General features: G+C 39.4%; 1 protein-coding gene across 3 annotated transcripts in view; it reads left to right on the top strand.

The window, feature by feature from the left end:
* ppp3cca (protein phosphatase 3, catalytic subunit, gamma isozyme, a) overlaps positions 1-20,844 on the top strand; it is a 38,261-nt gene extending 17,417 nt beyond the window's left edge. The window contains exons 5-14 of one of the 3 annotated variants that reach the window (XM_032577961.1): positions 658-803; positions 882-1,021; positions 3,840-3,917; positions 7,298-7,392; positions 7,496-7,621; positions 8,026-8,103; positions 8,674-8,758; positions 9,982-10,079; positions 13,830-13,856; positions 16,292-20,844. In XM_032577961.1, coding sequence (XP_032433852.1) covers positions 658-803; positions 882-1,021; positions 3,840-3,917; positions 7,298-7,392; positions 7,496-7,621; positions 8,026-8,103; positions 8,674-8,758; positions 9,982-10,079; positions 13,830-13,856; positions 16,292-16,452 — 1,034 coding nt within the window. In that variant the 3' untranslated portion in view covers positions 16,453-20,844. The remainder of the gene's footprint in view (positions 1-657; positions 804-881; positions 1,022-3,839; positions 3,918-7,297; positions 7,393-7,495; positions 7,622-8,025; positions 8,104-8,673; positions 8,759-9,981; positions 10,080-13,829; positions 13,857-16,291) is intronic. The other 2 variants (XM_032577962.1, XM_032577963.1) reach the window with 2 other exon arrangements.
* The last annotated feature ends 783 nt before the right edge of the window (positions 20,845-21,627 follow it).

Raw genomic sequence — 21,627 nt, 5'->3', positions numbered from 1 at the left:
CTGCACACCTACTGAGTTCAATTTGCAGCAGGGGTGTGTGTGTGCATGTGAATTTGTGTGTTTTGTCTGCATGTACTTAAAGCTTTTGTGTAAGTCTGTCACAATAAGCAATTAATCGCATGATAAATTAAACTGAGTGCAAAACTTTTAATTTGGACACCAGTGGTTAAAAAGACGCTCCTCTTTAACAGCATTTGAAAAGCCGCCATTTTGAGAAACACTACAAACATCTGACACGCAGGACGAAGTAGCTAGTTTGCACCATAGACATGAATACGTAGACACCTCTGATGTGTTGCTGTATGCACGCCAGAGAAATTACATTTCATGACTTGAAAATGAAAAATTAAATCCCGTGACTTTCCAGATTTTCCATGACCGTTACAAACGTCGTGATGGATTTATTGCTCACTGCGACAGGGCCAGGCAAGTACTTCACTTGCATTTAAGAAGAATTTATTTAAATTATAAAATAGCTAAATTTAAAGCAGAGGTCAGTCCTAAAGTCACCTAGAGTTATACAGTCAGTTACTCCGTTTTTTTCACCTCCAGTGTTAATCATGTACACATTGCTGTGGCTCTGTTGCTTGCTAAAAGGCCGACTTCCTCCTGACCTAATCGGTAATCTGTGATTTGTCGATGTGTTTTTGTTGGCAGGTAAAATCAAATACTCTGAGCGGGTATACGACGCCTGCATGGAAGCCTTCGACTGCCTGCCACTCGCTGCCCTGCTCAACCAGCAGTTCCTGTGTGTTCATGGGGGACTCTCGCCAGAAATCAACTGCTTAGACGACATAAGAAAAGTCAGTGGTCTAGCAGCCATCGTTGTTGAGTCCAAGTCCCACCAATGTGTCAAATCTATCCGTGTGTGTCTTCAATAGTTAGATAGATTTAAAGAGCCGCCGGCGTTTGGGCCGATGTGTGACCTGATCTGGGCTGACCCCGGTGAGGACTACGGCAGCGAAAAGACAGCCGAACACTTCAATCACAACTCTGTGCGAGGCTGCTCGTACTTTTTCAGGTATTTTGGTCCTTTCCCTGCACAATAAACAGCTTTTTTGTGAAATAAACAACCCCTTTTTCCTAAGAAATAAAACCTAGTAAAATACCAGGTGTAAGCTGTAATAGATACATTTTTTGATGAACTTTCAAAAGGTGCTTTCTGAAATCTGGTTTTACTGATTAAAAAGAAGCTACAAATCTTTTGTCGTCTCACAATTTGATTCAAAATCGATTTTGGATTCAAAACGCCTATCACAAAGATCTTTGGTTTAACCTATTGCAGTGTGAAGTATCCTCATGATCTACCCCTGTCTGCTTTGCAAGGCAGAATGACAAATGGAGACATTAAGATGTCTTGTTCAATTTATTAAGTTTTAAATATTAATACTTGCTTAGATAGAATGACTCCCTGCGTACTCAGTTTTTCTTTAACGAAGTGTCACGAAGAGACAGTATAGTTTTTAGCCTTTTGACAGTCTATGTAGTTATTTAGAGAAGAATTGAAAATATGTGCTTATTTTGTCACCGCGTTAGATAAACGCTCCACATTCACATTGCCAGCGAATATAAAAAATCAGATAGTGGAAGCGTACTAGTTGAAGAGAAATATCAACATTGCTGCAATTCCACGAAGACCATCTGGTGGCATGGGAAAATTACCGTGGCCACAACTTAGTATCTTATGGGAGCGACTTATTTATTTTGTGGGAACAACTTAATTATAACAGCAGGTGGTCACGGTTATTTATTTTTGTCTTCCGAGTCACTGGATGGGCTTCGTATATTTCTGCATAAAACACAGCAACAAACTTCTGACCAATCACACAACACTTTGCACAAAGCTCTGTATGGTCGAATATGCAGCGGTGGAGAAAGTACTCGAACAATTTATAAAAGTACAAATAAACAGACAAAAATGTACTCTAGTTAAAGTACCACATTAACATTTTTACTCAAGTGAAAGTCAGAAAGTGCTGGCTTTTAAAAATACTTAAAAGTATCAAGTAAAAGTACTTACTGAATATATTGGCACCGGAATCTCCAGGAGTCGTTTTTTTTGACCCAGTTAACTCAAATAAATAAATAAAAAAACACTAATTACTTAAATAATTATAAGGTGGCGCAGGTCTTCTGGACGACTATCCTTCCTGGACTCCATTTTGGGTGCTAGTGATTCTGCAGGTACTACACAGTGTTGCCAGATCTTGCAAGACAAACAAGCAGCCAGCTCTATGAAAACAAGCCCAAATGGCAGCCCGCTGTTAAACAGTATAAAATGATAATTAGATTTATTTTTTCCTTAAAACCTACATGACAAAAAGTTTGGAGATATATAAAAATCAAGGCGTATATCAATGGATAGTTATACGTTCAGTTGTACACATTTATGGGCATGTTTGTTGGCTGTTTTCACGTTTACTGTGCTGTCCATATTATTCTCCATGTTTGCAGTTTGTTGTAGCGCAACGTGAAACTTGACGCCATTCACATCACATATGCATTGACATTAAGAAAGACACAGTGGGACAGATCATCCGGGAAGGACAGGGAGAGCCCGACTAAAACGATCTGGATGTCCGACAAATTCTGGGGCTTTGCAGGGGTTCAGCGGACAGTCGTGACTTTCAAAGTAACAAGCAAATCAAAAAAAGCGAGATTTGACTTGGATGTAACGTGTAACGCAACGATTTATAGAAGTGTAGTGAAGTAGAAAGTACAGATACTCACTGTAAAATGTAGTGGAGTGAAAGTCAAAAGTACCCACGATTAAATCTACTGAAGGAAAATAAGAGATACATGAAAAACTTAAATACAGTAACTAAGTACTTACGTCATTACATCCCACCACTGAGAATGTACCTCAGCTCAGCAGTAGCATTTGCTGTGTTGTTGAAGTTCTCAATGTTCATTTTTGAGCCTTCCACAAGGTAAAGCTCATATCTAGCTCGGTCTTTCTGGAGATTCTGTAAAAAACAAAATGAATCAAAATGTTTACCTTCAACGAAGACGAGTCCAGATGAATTCCTCTCTCTCTCTTTTTTTTTTTTTTTTTTTTTTTGTAGTTTCCTGTTTTTATGGTGCTTTCAGCGCAATGCGTACTTTCCAGTACCGTCTGCGTGGCGACATCAGAAATTCCCACATAGTTACAAAATGGAGGCCAACAAACGGCAAATTTGTTTCATCTCTTTATCTTTTAAAATAAATTTTTGGACATTAATAAGTGAGAATTGTGACTCTACGGGACATTGAAGAAAAAAAAAACAAACATTCTCCAGCAAGAGACGGTATCTAGTGTGCACTATAATTCATTTTTTCCTTCAAAGTCCCTCTAGGAGCTCCGTACAATTCTTATGTGAATGAATTTTTTTTTTTTTTGCACACCCCTATTATGAAGGTTGGTTCCAGAGGAAGTATGCACATTCAGCAGGGCTTCACAAATGGGTCGACAGATGCACTTTGGTCTGTATATTTAGTGAAAATGGGTCAGTAATATTCGGCCACAGACTGGAGATGTGGCATTTTCTAGGTAAAAACAGAACCAGCCCCTTTCAGACATATAAATCACTAATTTGAACAAAAAAAAAATTATAGTGAATAAAATATGTTTATGTTTTACTGGGAGCTCTAAAGTAACAGTTTATGTTGTTTTTATAATATAATAATGAAGAGATACGGATATGTTTTCCAGCTAGCAGCTATAAAGAGTCGGTCAGGTAATTGGTCTCAAGCGGTCTTATGTTGTTTCCTGTAATGCTTTCAAATTTGTGAAAAGCTTTGACCTCTTTTTTAATGTCATAACATTGTTGTCCCCTTTCTTTTTTTTTCTTCCTTTGCAGCTACGCAGCAGTTTGTGACTTTTTGGTTAATAATAACTTGCTCTCGGTAATAAGAGCCCATGAAGCGCAGGATGCAGGGTGAGTACTCTGCTGTGCCTTTGGAAAGCGCTCACACCGTTTCACCTTTTGTCACAAGTTAACCTCGAGCTTCAGAGTGTTACAAGGGATTATATGTGGTAGAGCAGAGCAAAGAGCTGCATGAATTGTAAGATGAAAGAAAAATTAGCAGGTCTTCAAACTTGTATGCAAGTCAAAGATTTAAAAGTGTGACAATATCAGGCATTTTATTAAATCTTTTTAATTAAAAATTAAAAGAAAAATCTGTAGAATATGCCGGGTTTTTAAAAAAAATCAAATTACTCAATCATCAGAATAATTCATTAGAATACTCAATTACCAAACTAATTGTTGCAGCTCTTTTTTAACACACCCTGATAACAGATGGACAAATTTAGCAGAAAGGAGGTGCAGACTTCTGCTTTCATCGTCTCCATGGAGATGGAGGGAGAAAGTAACGTTATCGTCAAACTTTTTTTAATACATTTTAACTACTGAATTTATGTAGTAAGTAGGCCTGTCACAATAAACAATAAATCAATTAATCACATAATAAATTAAAAAGATCTCAATAATTTCCATTTGCATGATTTAGCATTTTCGGGATTATAAAAGTTTACCAAATTCACCTGTCGCATGTCTGCAACCCAGCAATGCCACCAAAGTAAATAACAACCCAGGAAAAGCATATTAAACAAAGACCAGACATCAATAACAAACATTTATCCCACATAATTTCTTCTTTTGGGCAGCAAATGTTTGTCATTCAACATTTCAGAAGACATACTTAATGTAGCATTCACGTTGAAATTGCAGCGAAGGCTGAAATGTCTCGGTTCTTGTCCGGAGCATTTTTCAATTCTGAGGCAGTTGGAAACGTACTGTCTTTGATGTCTTCCTTGTTAAATTGATGTCAACTTTCTCCTCTTCAGAGCAAACTTTCCCGTCAGGGTTAGTTTTTGTCTTCGGGATCTCTGGAAGAATCCTTCACAAGGACTGTGCTCTCATCCTGAGTATTGTTTTGTGATGTTTTCCCAGTCAAAGCAGTAGCTGCGATTTCACAGTCTACTTTCTTTTCCTCGAAGCAAACTTCCCCGTCCGGGTTAGTGTTTTCTTCGGGAAGACTGAAAAAATGACCACCCTCTGTCTGTGGTGTGGTTTCACAGATGTTCTCGTCCGGGGTACTGCTCAACTCTAAGGTAGTTGGAAACGTACCATCTTTGATTTCTTCCTTCTCAAAGGAAGAAAGTTCCTGGTGTCAACTTTCTCCACTCGAGAACAAACTTTCCCGTCCGGGTTAGTTTTAGACTCTCTCTCAAGTTGCGCATGCGTCCCTCTGTACATCTCGAGAAGGGAGTTACTACTACTTTTGCCGTTTCGACTTACCATGGCGACAAAATGGGTGAAAAACTTCGCCCAAGAACCACAAACCGCTGCATGCACCCCAAATAGCATAATTACATCAAAATGTGCGACTCGATCTCCAAAAGGGAGCCGCTGCTTCTGTTGCCATTTTGAGTTACCATGGTAAATGGTAAATGGACTGAACTTATATAGCGCTTTTCCAGTCATTTTTGACCACTCAAAGCGCTTTACACTAGAGTCACATTCACCCAGTCGCACTCACAAACACACACACATTTATACACCGATACGCAGATCGGTAGGCAATTTGGGGTTAAGTGCCTTGCCCAGAGGCACATCGACATGTGGCAGGAGGAAGCTGGAATCGAACCTACAACCTTCCGATCGCAAGACGACTACTCTACCATAGAGCCACAGTCGCCCCCATGGCGATGTTATAGGTGAAAAAATAAGCATTTGAGCTCATTTTTGATTTATTAGCTAAGTTGAGCATACTGAACGTAGTAAGTCAATGTAAGTCAACATGCTCCTGATAACATTTACGATAACCTTAGGACTTTAGCTCATTTTAGCATATACATAAATGTTTGCACTCTGAATGGTTATTTTATGTTGGTCAACATGCTAGCGATAACTCTCATTCTGCTGGTAGTATCAACATGCTAGTGATTAGGCTTGCGATAGCCCCCATGCTAACATTAGCCTAGAACCTAAAATAATCATTTTAGCTAATTTTTTTTAATTAGCTAAGTTTGTCATACTGAGTGGATTAAGTCATGCTGGTGATATGACATGCTACTGATAGCATTTAAGCTATTCTTAGCATTGTTGCTAATTTTAGGTTACACACTAATGCCTGCATACTAAATGGAGTAAGTCCATGTTAGTCAACATACTAATGATACTCCGCATGCTATTGACTACATTTTAGTTCACCTTAGCATTGTTGCTAATTTTCACCATCAGAATGTTAGGTTAAAGCCAACACACATGCTTTGGCAGGCCTCTTTTAAATTTCTACAGACAGTTTTATTTTTATTTCTTTCTATTATTTTGTTTTATTTTTTATATTTAAAACGTCGTCCAATTCTGGTGGTAAATGTTCATCAGAGTTTAAAGTTTATATCTGAGAATGTGTTTCTGTATTATCGTACAGCTGTCGTAACTTGAAAATAATCTCAAAACAACAACATTATTGTTCATTATAGTAACCACTTCTGGGATAATGTATCATCCAGCAAAATGTATTACGCTGACAAGCGTAGTAATAAATTTGTATGAATTCTTTAATAAAGATACAGATTAAAGAAATCACAATTGAGGATTATTGATTTTTCACCAATTTTAAATTTAAATGGAGCAGATACACTGCAGCAATAGCTACTATAGTTGTGATGATCAGACGGTGCTAAATAGCGAGTTTTAACTGGATTGAAGGAGCCTCTCCACCCCGTTTGCCTTCCTCCTGGAGTTTGTATGTGTGTGGTTTATGAAAAATCCATTCTACCTACACATTTCCACACAGTTTAGAATATCAATCTGTGGCTTTTGCATCGTAACCTGTCTGGAACAGTCTGACACTGATGCCTGTTTGGTCTGATTTCACTGCTGTTGATCACATGCTGGTTTCTACTCTTGTGATGGGAGGAGATTTGTGTATAGGAGACTTGATCAACATAAACGGCCCAGTTTTAGACTCTACAGCAGAGGTCTGCAGCCTTTACAATCCATTTACATCGCACCAACACCTGTATGTTTAAAGCCACAAATGTTACATGACCTTTTTAAAAAAAAACTTCATCGTTTTTGATAAATATCTCAAGTCATTTTTTTTGAAGAGAAGCTGTTTTATTTCTTTCTTTCTAAGCTTTACAATAAAATAGAAAAAATGCACTACCTTTATTTATTATCTTACCACATAAAATCCCATTAAAACATTGAGTTGTTTTTGTTTCATGTGAAAAGATTACAGCTGTATGTGAAATGTTCCGGCTTGGCAAACTGATGATCTGACTTTCTTGTTTTTTCCCCCACAGGTACAGGATGTACAGGAAAAGCCAGACCACGGGCTTCCCGTCATTAATCACAATCTTTTCAGCTCCAAATTATTTAGACGTCTACAACAACAAAGGTTTCAATCTTTTTATTGTTGTCTTTTTCCTGTAGTGTTTATTGTTTTTTTCCCCGATTCTAGTCATTGCATTGACTCCTGCTGTATTTCATGTTCATCTTAGCTGCTGTATTAAAATATGAGAACAATGTGATGAACATCCGACAGTTCAACTGCTCCCCCCACCCCTACTGGTTGCCCAACTTCATGGATGTCTTCACTTGGAGTTTGCCTTTTGTTGGAGAGAAAGGTGAGTTTGTAAATGAGGAGGCAAATTTCAACAAAATATATTTTTCTTTTTAATAAACACATGAAGGAGAACTTTAGGGGGGTTTTTTGTTTACATTTGTTGAAGGAAAAGTTCAAACAATACATGTTTGTTTTCACTGATCCAGCTTTAGTGATCCCACAGCATGACACAGAAATGCCTGTAAATGTGAAAAATAATTTTTTTTAAAGTTTTTATATTGAAACATTCATTTCAGTTTTTATTACTTTTACTACTTTTTGGACATCGACATTGATTTCCTGTTTTGCCTGAAAGCTGTTGCAAAATATTCCAGCTTAACCCCTTTTGTCGTCGATTTAAAAAAAAATCATTTTATAGTTGAAAGATTTAAATTGAAATCTGAATTTGCCTTTTCTCTCGCGCAGTGACCGAGATGCTGGTGAATATATTAAACATTTGCTCCGATGATGAGCTCATGTCAGAAGGAGACGACCTGTATGAAGGTAACCTAATGAGAAAATGACATTCAGCAGAACAAATTTCTTCTGAATTTGGCCATTTTGTTCCCTATTGGCCTGAATGGAAACAAACTGGTAATATTTCAATTGTTAACATTCAGTAAATTTGCCCAAAAGAAGCCATTTAGGCAACTTATTAGACCCTTATTTGGATTCTGTCAGGCTTTTAGTTGTTAGTAGCGCTGCTGCTGACATGGCCATTCTATGATTAATGCCAAATCAGTTTGGACCCTTTTAAAGCTGAATTTGAAGTGTCAGTGCTGAGTTGATGGTTTTATTGGAAACCCTTTTAGGAGTCCCATTCTGAATACTATTAATCCTTGATAATAACTATATATCAGGACTAAATGAGGTTAAAAAACCCCCACAGAAACTGTTTAGTGTCTCTTGTAATTAAATTAAAAACAAAACTTACCTGACATCTTTTAAAGCTGTTCTGCAGCTCTTAGACCGCTCATCTCTTCATCCTATGTTTTCATCTCACAAATTGGTGTAAGCCGAATATTTCTAGAGGGGGGGAGTAAATAACCGTTGCACCGTCTGCGCTGTTTCCAGGTGGCACATCGGCGATGCGCAAAGAGGTGATCCGGAACAAGATTCGTGCCGTGGGGAAAATGGCACGAGTTTTCTCAGTTCTCAGGTCTGATTCTCTGATCAGTGCTTTACTTTTGTTTGTTTGAAATTTTACACTGCTACATCTAGCTATGGATCATAATCAGTCCTGTGGTTTCTTTAAAATACACTGTAGACAGTGGTGGGCAGTGCTGGCTAATAGGTTAGTTGCGCTAACCCTAAAGCACTAATCATAAACATTTGTCACGGTACTGCTAAAGCGCTATACGACTGAGGTATTTAGCAGAAGCTAGTGCTATTGTGCTAACTTCAACCATGATGATGCCCATTATGTGCCAGGCATGTGTTAAAAACATAGCATATCGCCCTCAATGGGACCAAATTTCTCATTGCACACCAGGAAGTAATTGGAACAGGCCTTTAACTCATGGTCCCACGAGGTTGATTTTTTTATATATATTATAATATGTTGTTATAATATATTATACTTCTTTATTATTTTTTGTAAATATATTCCTACTTACAAGCACCTGCAACAAAAACCCAATTTCCATCTATATTGTGTTTATGTTTAGATATTGTTTGTGTTCACATTTATTTATTTGGTTCCTGTGTGTCTCTTGTTTGAAATGAAGTTATTCGGGTAAAAACAAAGAGCTTGATCAGAGAAAACAGAGCTGCAGTCTTAGCAGTCAATAATCAACACCGCAAGCTTACAAAACAGTCAAGTAGATGTGCGCTTTAGGATTTATCTGGAAAAATGAATTCAGGGGAAGCTGATGGGGTTAAATGTTTTCAAAGTTAGCAAAATCGCTACAGCACTAAAAAAAAGTTAGCTCTGCCTTTAGCACAGTAGCAGAAGTGAACCAAAAATGTACAACAGCAACAATTGTTGATATAAACCATTTGTAAGAGTTTTCCAACTTGCAGGTAGAAGATCACTCAAATTTTACTTTTGGTCGATTTTTTACAATTTATTCAAATCTCAGATTTTCTGCGTAATATTTTTAAATTGGTTGAGGCAAGAGCAGAAATGTGAATCAAAATCATTGTGATGACACAAGTGAAACACTGGTAATCAGCCCTTGAAAACACTGCTTCAGCTTCACAAGTTAACCTGGACACACGTTAGCATTTTTGGTTTCAGTGCAATTCGACTTTTCTACGAGGAGGTGCTGGGGTCAGTAACCCCTGATGATTGACCTTTTGACCTCAGGACTGTCTTTGCTGTCTTTCTGCATCCTTCTTTGCTGTAAAGTGACCTTTTTGTGTCTGTTTGCTTGGTTTTAGGGAGGAGAGTGAGAGTGTGCTAACGCTGAAAGGCCTCACCCCTACTGGAACTCTTCCAGTGGGAGTGCTGTCAGGGGGGAAGCAGACTTTACAGAACGGTAAGTTCACTCTAACTCAGTCTAGCTAGCTGCTGTGCCACAGAAACGTACTCTTCAAGGTAGATTGGTAAATCTCATATCAAGTACCTGTAATAAGTTTTACACTTGGTCACTGTTTTTTTTTTTTGTCAAATAGACACATTTTGTTGATCATGTTTGATTTGTGATATCAGTAAAAAGAGTTGAACATCCAAGAAGGTGAATACTTTTTAAACCACGTAAGCAAAAAGATAGGGGAAAATGGAAAAGCCTGCGTTTGTCCAGATTTAACACAGCCCACTTCAGCACGGCTCAATCTGTGATATTGTTTATGTAATCTCTACTAATATAGCAAGTGTCGTTTGCTGTTAGATGTGGCAGAATATTTCTTGGCAGCGACTCACAGTGTCACTTAGTAAATAAGTGTAAATACCAAAATGTGAGCAGTATTCCTACCGAAAGGATCAGTGTTCATCATGCTGTTGAGTGCAGAACAACTTTGCTCTTCCTCATTTTGTCCCAGTACAACCACAAACTTTCACAAACACATTTGAGTGCATGATTAAGAATTTGAAATTGCATTCTAAATGCTGCGTGTATTTGGGTTTTCCCCAGTGTATCATATGGCTGGCGGGCCAACAGACTTTACTTGTGCCTCTATCAGACTAAGCATGGTTTGTTTATTTATTTGAGGTTTTTTTTTTAATGTTTGCCTTTTTTAAGACTTTATAGTTGATGTGTAAGTATTGTTAAAGTCTTCCAATAACGCATTGTTTCCTAGTGATATTTTCAAAATTCTTGTCAACTTTAAACATGTTTAAACTCAACTTTAAACTTGAGGCTTTCCAAAAGTAACACATTTTACATAGTAAATATTTATCAGAAATGAAAAGTGACTTTAGGGAGAACTTTTGTTTAACATTTGCAGCTCTAAGCAAGTTTTATTTAGCTGGACTGAAGGCAAAAATGGCTCTTTAGAGTTGCAGACCTCTGATCTAATTAGAGGTGGAAAACGAATGGGGCTGAGGCAGAAAACATGGCCGTCCAGCTGAACCTGTAGACCAGCAAGGAGAGAATTATTTAAACAAACAACCAGGAGGTTCAGAAAGTATATCCACATTTTTGGATGGTCCAGTCAAAGTCTAGACTTGAACCAAACTGCCGTTTAATTATTCTTCACCAGTTTGTGGTTGTAAAATGATCGAAGGTGGAAAAACCTAAAGAGGCGTAAATACTTGGCAAACCTTTCTGACGTTATTAATTCTAGACCTGCTTTAAAATGACTTCAGAACTTTTTGATACACCTTATTGTTTTCTATCCCAGTTAGACTTAAAGGCAGGAAAAGTATGATTCTCAATTACACCAGATCAACCCGTTTGCAAAAGAAGCCAAAAGCAAAATAAAGGGTTTTATTTTGACATGCTGTGTGTTAAAGGCCAGCTTCCCTCCCCCACTCGCCTCTTTGAACGACTCCAGATCAATGACAGGAAGCGCTGGCTAAACTTTGTCTCAAGCCCCATGCGGCGGAGGGTTTTTTTGGAGGTGTGCGTGTGTGGGCGGGTCAGCCTGTCACCTGGAAGTGGCTCCTGACCCTTTGATCTAAAGGCCAGCGCCCGGTGCGGGCCGCCAGAGGACACGCTGGGAGCCACGATCGGCCATGTTGGAGGCTTACAGAAGCTGTCGAGCGATCGAAGGAGAAACCACATGTTGTGACCTTTTACAGAATGCCACGGTCCGTGTCAGCTCGGCTCGCCACGGCTTTCACATCAGCCAGGACACTTCAGCGTCAGGACTTATTGTCAGTTTTCTCTTACTGCTCAGGTTCTTGTTTCAAATGTTTAGTTTATACTAATTTGGTGCCCTTAAGTGAAATACTAGAGAGAATTTCTTTACTCATCTCTGATTTTCTCCTTCAGCGAAGGAGCTTGAATCTGGCTCCAACCATGAAGACCACAGTTAATGCCATATTTAAATTAAAAAAAAAATACATGTTAAATGTTAAATCTGCTAAGAATGTGCATTTAGTAAGAGCAGTTGAATAGAAGGAATCACTAGCAGCATTTCCATTACAAACGTACATAAGAATTTGTCGATGTTCTTTCCCTAAACTTGTTCATGTGATAACTCATTAGAAATCATGGCAGCAACAGATTAAACAGTTAGATGATACAGTATATATTCATTATTCAACCATGAGGCTAACACTCATCGTCTATCAGCCAATCAGAGGAGACGTGGGCCTCTTATTCAGACGTTGGGGCAACAAGCTCCGCCTACGTTGGAGCAGCTACTTATGCAGCGTTTTGGTTAAAATGTAGTCTGTGGTTTTACAGAAGAGTTATGGATTCTACACAGTAGAATGACACACAATTTATATTACCTGTGATGCTGTGAGAGCTCTGGTGGAGCAGGCAGCAGATTGTCTGATAAAAACAAAGATAAACCATCACCCTCCATCTACTTCCTGTCATCTTCTTGGTTTTCACCAGTAGAAACATCCAGCTGTTGATCACGTGACTCGTGTCATGTCAAAAAGTGTTTCTGTCGTAGTTTTACAAAATACGTCTGTTTCAATACGACTGGAAAACCTTATGGAAACAGAAATCCTAAAACCTCATCCTGATGCAAAACTTTTTATCAAATTTTTTTTTTCTAAATTCCCTTGTTTCCATTAAGCAAATTTATTTTCAGAATTTCAATCTGCACAATTTCTTGATTAATGGAGACGGAGCTATTGTGAGCCAATGAAATGCAGAATCTGGAATAAATAAGGTTCAGACAGCAGGCAAACGCCACCATCAATAAGCGTCTGCAGTCTGAACGGCCACGTCACATTTTATCCAGCTTTTACGTCACAGACATAAGACATAATTCTGCATCAGCAGAAGTTAGATGTATAGAATGACTGAAAATTATAATTATGAACTTATGAAAGATGTCTGCGTCACTGAAGCCATTAACACGCCGCTAACCCACCACTCCTCGCTCTGACTGCACATCCAGACTTCACTGCTGAAGCTGCAGTCAACAAAATGTTATTGCTATTAGTTGCGCTTTCTTTCTATTAGTTTCCTTCATCTTGCTATGATCTAGTAACGATATAACGATACTACCAGCTCCATAGAGCTGAATAACTTTAATATCGTTCATTTTTACTGGTGTTGTAAGCCTTTCACACAGACGTCTCATTGCGATGGAGTTTAATTAGGTTCACGAAGGACCATGCAAAACAAAAGAGAAGGATTTTAGCAAAAAATCTGAATTGAGCATCCAAAGCCTTGCTGTGTGACCTCAGCCTTGCAGTAGTTTTGGGAACAGCTTTTTATTCAGTCATGCTTCATCCGGTTGCACAGTCTCTTTCCAATTTGTATTTTTTTTCAGTAAAACATGGAGATTAAAAAAAAAAAAAATCTGATTAGATTTGTCGTACAGGAGCTAACGTACGAGCGCCCCGCTGCGTCGCCCTGCTTGGTCATTGTGGCACTAATAGTCCTCCCAGTCCGACTATTAGAGCTGAGGTAAATCCCCCTCTCAGCTCTCCTCACATAAGTCCTCGTGACCCTTTAACACCAACACTGTCCCAGTTGTCTTCACTCTGACCTCCCACCCTTTTTATTCAGAGGTTTTGAGGACGACTCCCGTCGCTCTCTTGTCCCTCCTCGTCGTCTCAGAAAGGCTTGATACTTGATTTTGCTGTTGAATGTGTTGTTTTTAGCCACTTTTGATGACTCCGTTTTCTTTCCCTCCTTCCCAAACTGCTAATAACAAAGCTACCATTGAAGCAGCTAAAGCAAAAGGTATGCAATGTGACTCGCATCCCTTGTCTGTCTTGTGTTTGTGGTTTTCACCCTTTAAAGATATAAACACCCCTGAAATGTGGACTTTTCTTTCTTGTTTGTGTCTTTTTTTTTTGTAACATAATTACTAGTTATCATATTGCTGTAAGAAATACTTTACTGATGCTTTACAAAATCAGTCACATTTTGTTGGGACCATTTCTCAGTCCAGTGCTCTGAAAAATGTTTGCAAACGGCTTAACAGAGAAATGTTGTCATAATGACTTCCTGAAGGCGGAGTCTCTGACGGAGCAGGAGCTTCTTAAAATGACAGAACTCCAATTTTAAGGTGTCAAATTGCAAAGCCAAATTTATTTTAAGTCATGTTTGACATATACAGCATTTTTTATAATAGCCGAAAGGAACATAGTTACTTGATTTTGCTCTAAAATGGCAGGCTGGAAAGTACATTCCTACTGCCCCGCTGAAGCATTCTATATCCATCTAATCTTTATCTAATTTTTCTAATCCAAACAAAATGCATGGCAGTACATGCTGATAGTCGACTCATTTCTAGGTTTAAATCTTTTCAAGCTTTGCTGCATTTTTGTCAATAGAGATACAATCACAGATGATCATATGTAATCATGTGGAACGATAACCAATTAAAATCTCTGATTTTCTCGGCTCTATTGGTGCATCTCTAAATATTTTCACCAACGGAGCTCAGGGTTTCTCTCAGTATATTATAAGCCTGGCGGGCCCCCAGGCCTCACTTGACACCCCCACCAGACTAAGCATTGTTTGTTTATTTATTTTAATACACCAGTAACAGTGACGGCAAAGACAGGTTAAGCTACGTTTATGTATAATGAAACAATTATCTATTTACAAAAAGATAATTTCATGTGATTCTACATACAAAATCTACAGAAATGCTAGTTTTATTTAGCGCACCTCTATATTTTCTTTGTTGTTGATACAGTGGGGCAACTGGTGGACTAGCTAAGCCCGTAAGATTGGGCTTAGCTAGTTTTCTGGGGGAAACCCCGGAGCTGAATGAATTTCTGGTCCTCCACATAACTAAAGAGCAGTCTGCGTTACTGAGGGGTCCGTGTTTGTAGATTGAGGTTTGGGACCTGCCGGGCCCCTTGTTGCTGAGGAGTCTCTTAGTGTTTGAATAAAGTGTTTTCCGGTCAAGTTTGGCTCCCCACACGGAGAAAAGCCTGCTTAGACGGGGCTAAGATAAGATCAGGGACATCCCCGCCTGGGATATTTTCAGAAACTAATCCCGTTACACCATTTGGCTGTTGCTACGCCGACCGCCTCATTAGCTCCGTAGTGACGGCCAGTGCATGAGAAACGTTTTTGATCAAATCCATTCAGAACGGAATTGGGATGCTTCACATTACAAGCCGAAGTCAGCTGCACACATTGTTTAGATGGCTCTGTGTAGCATCAGAACACACTGGGGTCATAATCTAACGCTGCCCTTCAGCATTGAAATGCAGCTTCTCGTTTCAAACTGCTCAGCCACGTAGCTTGAGTTACCCTTCTTGTAGATTTAGCTTTCTGTTCCTGTCCATGGTGTTTGGGTTCAGTCTTGCCCCCAGTCTTAAAATCAACAGAGACATGTACTCAAAAAAAAAAAAAACTTTTATTGCCTAATTTGTTTTGTAACTCTTGCTTAATTTATTGGGATTCCTTTTACATCAAAAAATGTGTTTTGATATATTTAGCGTTTCGTCCAGTGACGTTTTGTTTTCACCTTTCACCACATTTTCAATAGAAATATATCTTTGGTATGTTGACTATTATTGAAAACTACTGGAACATATTTCTTGAATAAATCTGTTGTGTTTATTTATTTAATATTAATTAATGTTAACTGGAGTACTCTGTATGGTGCAGGGACCAGAATTGACCCTTAGCAGTCTTGCTAGTTAACTCAAATTAAGGAAGACGGCTAAGACTGTGGAATTATATTAGTCTGAAGAATGAGTTAAAACAAATAGGTCGCCATCACAGATATTATCAAGACTATTTTGAAGGACTTAGTTGAGCTTTTGTTTCCTTAAGTTTAGCACTTCACATGTGAAAAGTTTGTCTGAAGATTTCCTCTCTGGTTTGCTTTCCATTTGCACATGTTCTCTGGTTTCCTCGGCTGTCTTGGGACATGACCGTAAGTTTACGATACGTGGAGTGTTTTGTTGTTGTGGTTTGTCCCAACTGGTGTTTGAACTTTAGTAGTCTTTTTTTTTTTTTTTACCCATGCATGTGTTGTGTTCACAGATCCCATGTACTGCGCTAGGCAGAGGCCGTGTTTCGTCCTTTGTTTTCCTGAGATCCGCTTTTAGTTGAGCCTCTCAATACAAGATACGGTGCGCTTAAAGGCTTTCTAACTTCTCTTCACGTTCAATTTTTATTTCCCCTCCCTCCCCCTGTCTGTTCTCCAGCCATTCAAGGTTTCTCTCCCACGAGGAAGATTCGCAACTTCGAAGAGGCCCGAGGCCTGGACAGGATAAACGAGAGGATGCCGCCGCGCAAAGACGGCCAGCAGCCGGACGGGACGGCCGTGAACGCCAACGCCCCCAGCAAGAACGGCACCGACGGATAGAGGGAGGCGCAGGACCTCCCGTATCCTCACAGAACCCATACCGCCCCACTCCCAGCTCCCAAAACAAGCTCTGTGTGCGTCTCTGTCCGTCCGTCTGTCTGTCAGTCTGTCTCCGCTGCTGAAACTGTCTGTCCACCTTTTGCTCACGTGGACCACAGAGTCGGCAGCTTCAGTGGATAAAATCTGGTGGAGCCCATAGTGCTGGGAAAACACTTCCAAGAACCAAGAGAAGAAGAAGACAAAAAACCGCGACATACTGAATGATGAGCCTGCCGGGGCAGTCTGATCTTATTTATTGCAGTTTATATATATTGGATTTATTTAATAGCGAGTAATGGTTGAAGACAGTTGTGTAAATGTAAACTGACACTGAACTCATGTGAAACAATTTTTTTTCTTTTTAAAGGGAGAATCAACCAGAGCTCTTGTTATGTAGGCATTTCAGCCACTTCAAGTTAGCTTTTTTAATTATTGTTATGCATTTTTAATAAGGGAAAAGTACAAATACTGTCCTGAACAGCCTCTTTGGACTCCGGTTCCGGTCCGTACGGAGCGGTGTTTCGTTTTTGTGATTCACTTGACTGATGGTCAACTTGATCTTCTCTGTCTAGTTATTGATCAGTCAGAAATTCAAAAGTTCTGATCTTTAATCCAATCAGTGAATGCACCATGCTCACCAGGTTGTTGTAATGTTATTATTTAAAGTGGAAGTCGTTACAAAGTTCACACCAGCACAGTTTAGTCTGCTTTAATCAAACTCCAACTCGTTTCTTTTAGAAAGTCCGGTTCGTTTGGGGAGGTGTGGACGCATAGACGGACGTACATGTAGACCAGAAAAGCGAACTCTGGTCCTCCTGCAGACCTCGACCTCGGTTCGGTTTGAGTGAACTCTGGTGCTGTTCGAATGCATATGTGAATGTCAAGCGGACAGCAGACTGCTCCAGAAGTAGAAAGTAAAATGCAGGGCATTCTGGGAAAATACAACCAAAACAAACATGCGAGGCGCGTGGTCTTTTGCCAAAGACGGAAGAGAAATCCTAAAACCGCTACAATCTGACACCACTTTTATTTTGTTTACATTTTGTGAAGAAGGAAGTCACGCTCGGTGTGTTCTTTAGAGATTTTTGTGTCGTTTCAGAGGCTCTTGGTGCAGCAACACCGCAGGCAAGGAGGTAGAAAGCTTACTGAAAGGTTTAGATGGTTTGATAAGGTGCAGTGTGAAAGCGAATCGATGAAAATGCAACAAATGTGACTGTTTTTTGATCAGGTGTGAAAACACTCAAGGTTTTTGGAAGCTGTCCTAAAGGAGACAGTTTTAGTTGGAGACGAGTCTGTTCTTCATTCAGGCTGGAGGAGAGCGAGAGAGAGCAATACTTGGAGCAGACAACAGGAAGGCTGAATGGTACACATTTTGGGCTTTCAACCTCTGCAGTGAGAAGACTCTACATTCTACAAAATAGACTCCATGATCAACTGCAGTAACTGAACTAATGCTAAAGCTAGATGTTAAAGATGTTTTAAATCTTTAACCCTGTACAACTCCACATTGTTTTAAAATATTAGGAATATTACTCTTAACATCACACCTGTTCCTAACATAAGACTTCCATAAGGAGGTCGGGTGAGGAAAAAAAAAAGTTATATGATGGTTCTTTAGGAGAAATTGGAGTGTGTGACAATCAGAAGGCTTGAAGCTTCAGAAACTGACCACAGAATTTGAATACGGTACTGAAAGTCTGTCATTTGAATGTAATTTTAATGTAAATGATCGTTCAATACTCTGAGACTGAAATCCTCCTTTGTCTTTTTCCCAAAGACGGTTTCTGTGTGTATCCATATGAACAGGTTCAGGTGTTGCTGTTCAGGAACGACGTTTATATGAAGGATGTGTCGATAAAATAAAACAAAGTACCCTCACTTTGTGCAATCACAGTTGCCATCGGGTACACACGCTGTTGCCTTGATGGCATCATTGGTTCTCAGGCAACATGCTTCCTGCTCTGGTCACACTAGCTGCGTTTCCGTTACCACGGCGCGCAAAACTTTGTTTGTTCCCCTAATGTCGGAACAAACACAATTTCGCAATTGTTGTGTTTTTATTCAATAAGAAACGCAATTAAAATGCCGCATGACTAAATTAATTAACGCAATGAGTCATTTAGAAACATGCCGTGTCACGATCTTCCAACTCCTTCCTGCCGTCATCTTCTTTGCGGTTTGCAACGTCCGGTTGTTAACGTGACTCATGACGCAGAAAATGTGCTTAAATTTGAGTTTTGTAAAATAAACCAATTTTCAATTCAGCCACCCCACGTCATCCTAGCACCAAAACTTTTGATAGAAAAACTTATTTTTTTCTTCGAAATTACTATGCTTCCATTAAGCAAATTTATTTTCGAAGCGTCAAATTGCGCAATAACTTGGTCAGTGGAGACGCAGCTACTGTTGGATCGAAGTCTTGAATATCAAGTTTAAGAGAACCGGCTTCTGTAAAAAACAAAAAAAAAAACGGACAATAACTTTATTTTCTCACACAAAAAGGAGATATTTATGGAGTGCTGTGGACACTGGCAACCCTTCTCCCCAAGAACTGCTTCGTTTGGAACCGTGTTCGACTCAGTTTGACTCTCGAAGTTCCATTTGAAGACTCTAAAAACAGAACTGGGGCGTGCCCAGCTTTTGTTTCACTGTTCTCATGTTGAATATACAGGTTGACGATTCTTTTTGGCTCATAGCCGTGAACACGGCACAAGAAGAAGAAGATTGGAAACGCCAAGCGGCTTTGACGACGCCGTACGCAGACACAATGGACTGAGTCACTCTGCTCAGCGGGGACGCTGCTATAAAAGGAAGCGCCTCCGCACTCCAGGCCTAACCGTACTTTCCTCATCTCAAGGAGGGCTGACTCAGAGATGTAGTATTTTTAAAAGACTCGCCGTCCCCTCTAACTCTGTGGGGCCATCGACACCTGCTGAGACACCCGGTGTGTGTGGGCGTGTGTGTGTGTGTGTTTTCCCTTTTTCTCAGTGATCTAACTCTCTTCAGGCACTCGTCTGTTCACAGTCACTCCCAGCCCTTTAAAACCCGTTTTTTGAAACTGGTGCTCCGACACACCTGGCTGTAACTGCATTGGATTTCTTTTTTTTTTAACAAGGTAGGTGCAAGTAAGCTTTAAGATTCGGTATTGTCCGGTAAATTGACGGCTTCTTTTTTAAATGAGTACAAAAACGAGGGGCAGCATCCGCAGGGTTTTCACGCAGTCTTCTTTTTTTGGAATTTGGTCAGAAGAAGTACGGAAAAAGAAAACTTTATCCAAACGTCCGTCCTTCTGTCCATCATGGTGTCCTTCGTTCCTAGTTTCCTTCCATTCTTTCTTCCTTGTCTGTCCTTTTTGTTTCCTACCTAGCTTTTGCTCCTTCCATCCAGGTGTCCTCATCTCTGACCTTTGACCCTTCTTTGTCTTTCCTTTTTGAGTCCTTCCCTTTTGACTTCCTTGTCTTTCCTTCCTTTATTTCCTTTTTCTCTCCCTCATTCTGTTCGTCCTTTAACTCTTCCTTCCTTGCTCTCTTGTCATTCATTTGTTCCTGCTATGCCTAACCTTGTCTTTCATTGTTTCCTTGTTTCTCACGTTCTTTTCTTCCACCCTTCTATCTCTATTTTTTCCTGGTTTTTACTCCTTGTGACCTTCCACCATTCTGGGCTTTTCTTCCTTGCCCTTCTTTTGCTTTCTTTCCCTTTGTCTTTCCTTCATGTCTTCAATTCTTCCTTGTGTTCTTCCTACCCTCCTGCCTTTTTGTCATTCTTTCTATCCTTCCTTCCTCCTTTAAACCCTTCAACTTCTTTTGTGTCCTTCCTTCCTACCTGTCAGTCTCTGGTATCTGCAGGTTTCATAAAAAAAAAATATTTTTGAAAAACTTGCCATAAATTGACAGGGAATGTTTTAATTTCAGTTAGAAAACTGAAATGGATGTAGAAAAGTGTTTTTATTTTTTCTTCTTCTACACATAAAGTGTGTAGGACTCCTGTGTATGTGGGGAAGCTTGTAGTCACACAAGACTTTGAACTTGAGTTACTTGTTGAACATGTTACCTTTTGCAGTGCGGCTCGATAGATTTCTGGACTTCTCCCAGGAAATGAAGTATTTGTTTTTTTGGTTTACATTCATATCTGTGATGTTGGAAATTGTTTTTAAGGCTTTCCAGGGTGAGCCATACAGTGTACTGACTCCTGTCAGATCTTAAACATATCTTTAAGAATGTTTGGAAAAAAAAAAATCTTATGTTAGCTGTAATAAAGGGTCGAGAATTATATCGCATATGTCATGCAAGGCCATGAATTTGTTTATGTACATGTATCTTTTGGGGGGGGAATAAAATAAATTCTAAACATTGATTTGACTGACTGTGGTAATGTTGTTATCACAGCTGTTTTTCCTCTCTGTTGTAGCGTCACATTCATTCTCCCTCATCTAATGTATCCAAGTGTCCGTCCTCAGTACATGTCCAAACCTGAACTGTCCCTCTGATTTACAACCTCTCTCATTTCGGTCACTCCCACCAAAAATCTTGACATCTTCGACTCTTCCGCCCTGTCTTTGTATCGGTACCACTGTTTCCTGACCGAAGATCATAGCAGGTTATGCTAATATTTCCGCCACTTTGTTTAAAAACATAATATTTTAGACACAGGATTGGTTTCAGAAAAGTTTTCATCCACATGAATCCGCAAACGTTTCAAACGCCCCTGACGTTGTTTTAAACATGCCAAACCCATAGGGGGCAGTATGGGTTTAAACCTACAACAGCCAATCCTATTGCCTGAATAAAAATCATGACTTCCTGTTAGAAATTAATCACAGTGCCAGGTTGATCTGTGTGGACAGATGTATAGCTTGAACTACTTTTAAATTGCGTATTAGAATATGAAGTTAATAAACTACAAGACCATGTCTATTGGGAATCATGTCAAAGGAGGTATGTTGATATATTGCAATATTTGTTGCAGACTGTAATTAGAGGGACCCTAAATCTGTTTTCCTATTTACACACACGCAAAACCAGTTTTCTCAAATTTCCACTTTGGTTGGAGTTTTCATGTGGATGAAAAGCCAGAACGAAAGAAAAAGAAAAAACTAATTTGGTTTCCCAGACACCTGTCTGCGTCTGTGGGGGTGTG

The sequence above is a fragment of the Xiphophorus hellerii genome, chromosome 12 (genome assembly GCF_003331165.1).
Source record: "Xiphophorus hellerii strain 12219 chromosome 12, Xiphophorus_hellerii-4.1, whole genome shotgun sequence".
Classification (NCBI taxonomy): Eukaryota; Metazoa; Chordata; class Actinopteri; order Cyprinodontiformes; family Poeciliidae; genus Xiphophorus; species Xiphophorus hellerii.
The sequence above is the reverse complement of the archived record's forward strand: the minus strand, read 5'-3'. Positions and strand labels throughout refer to the sequence as shown.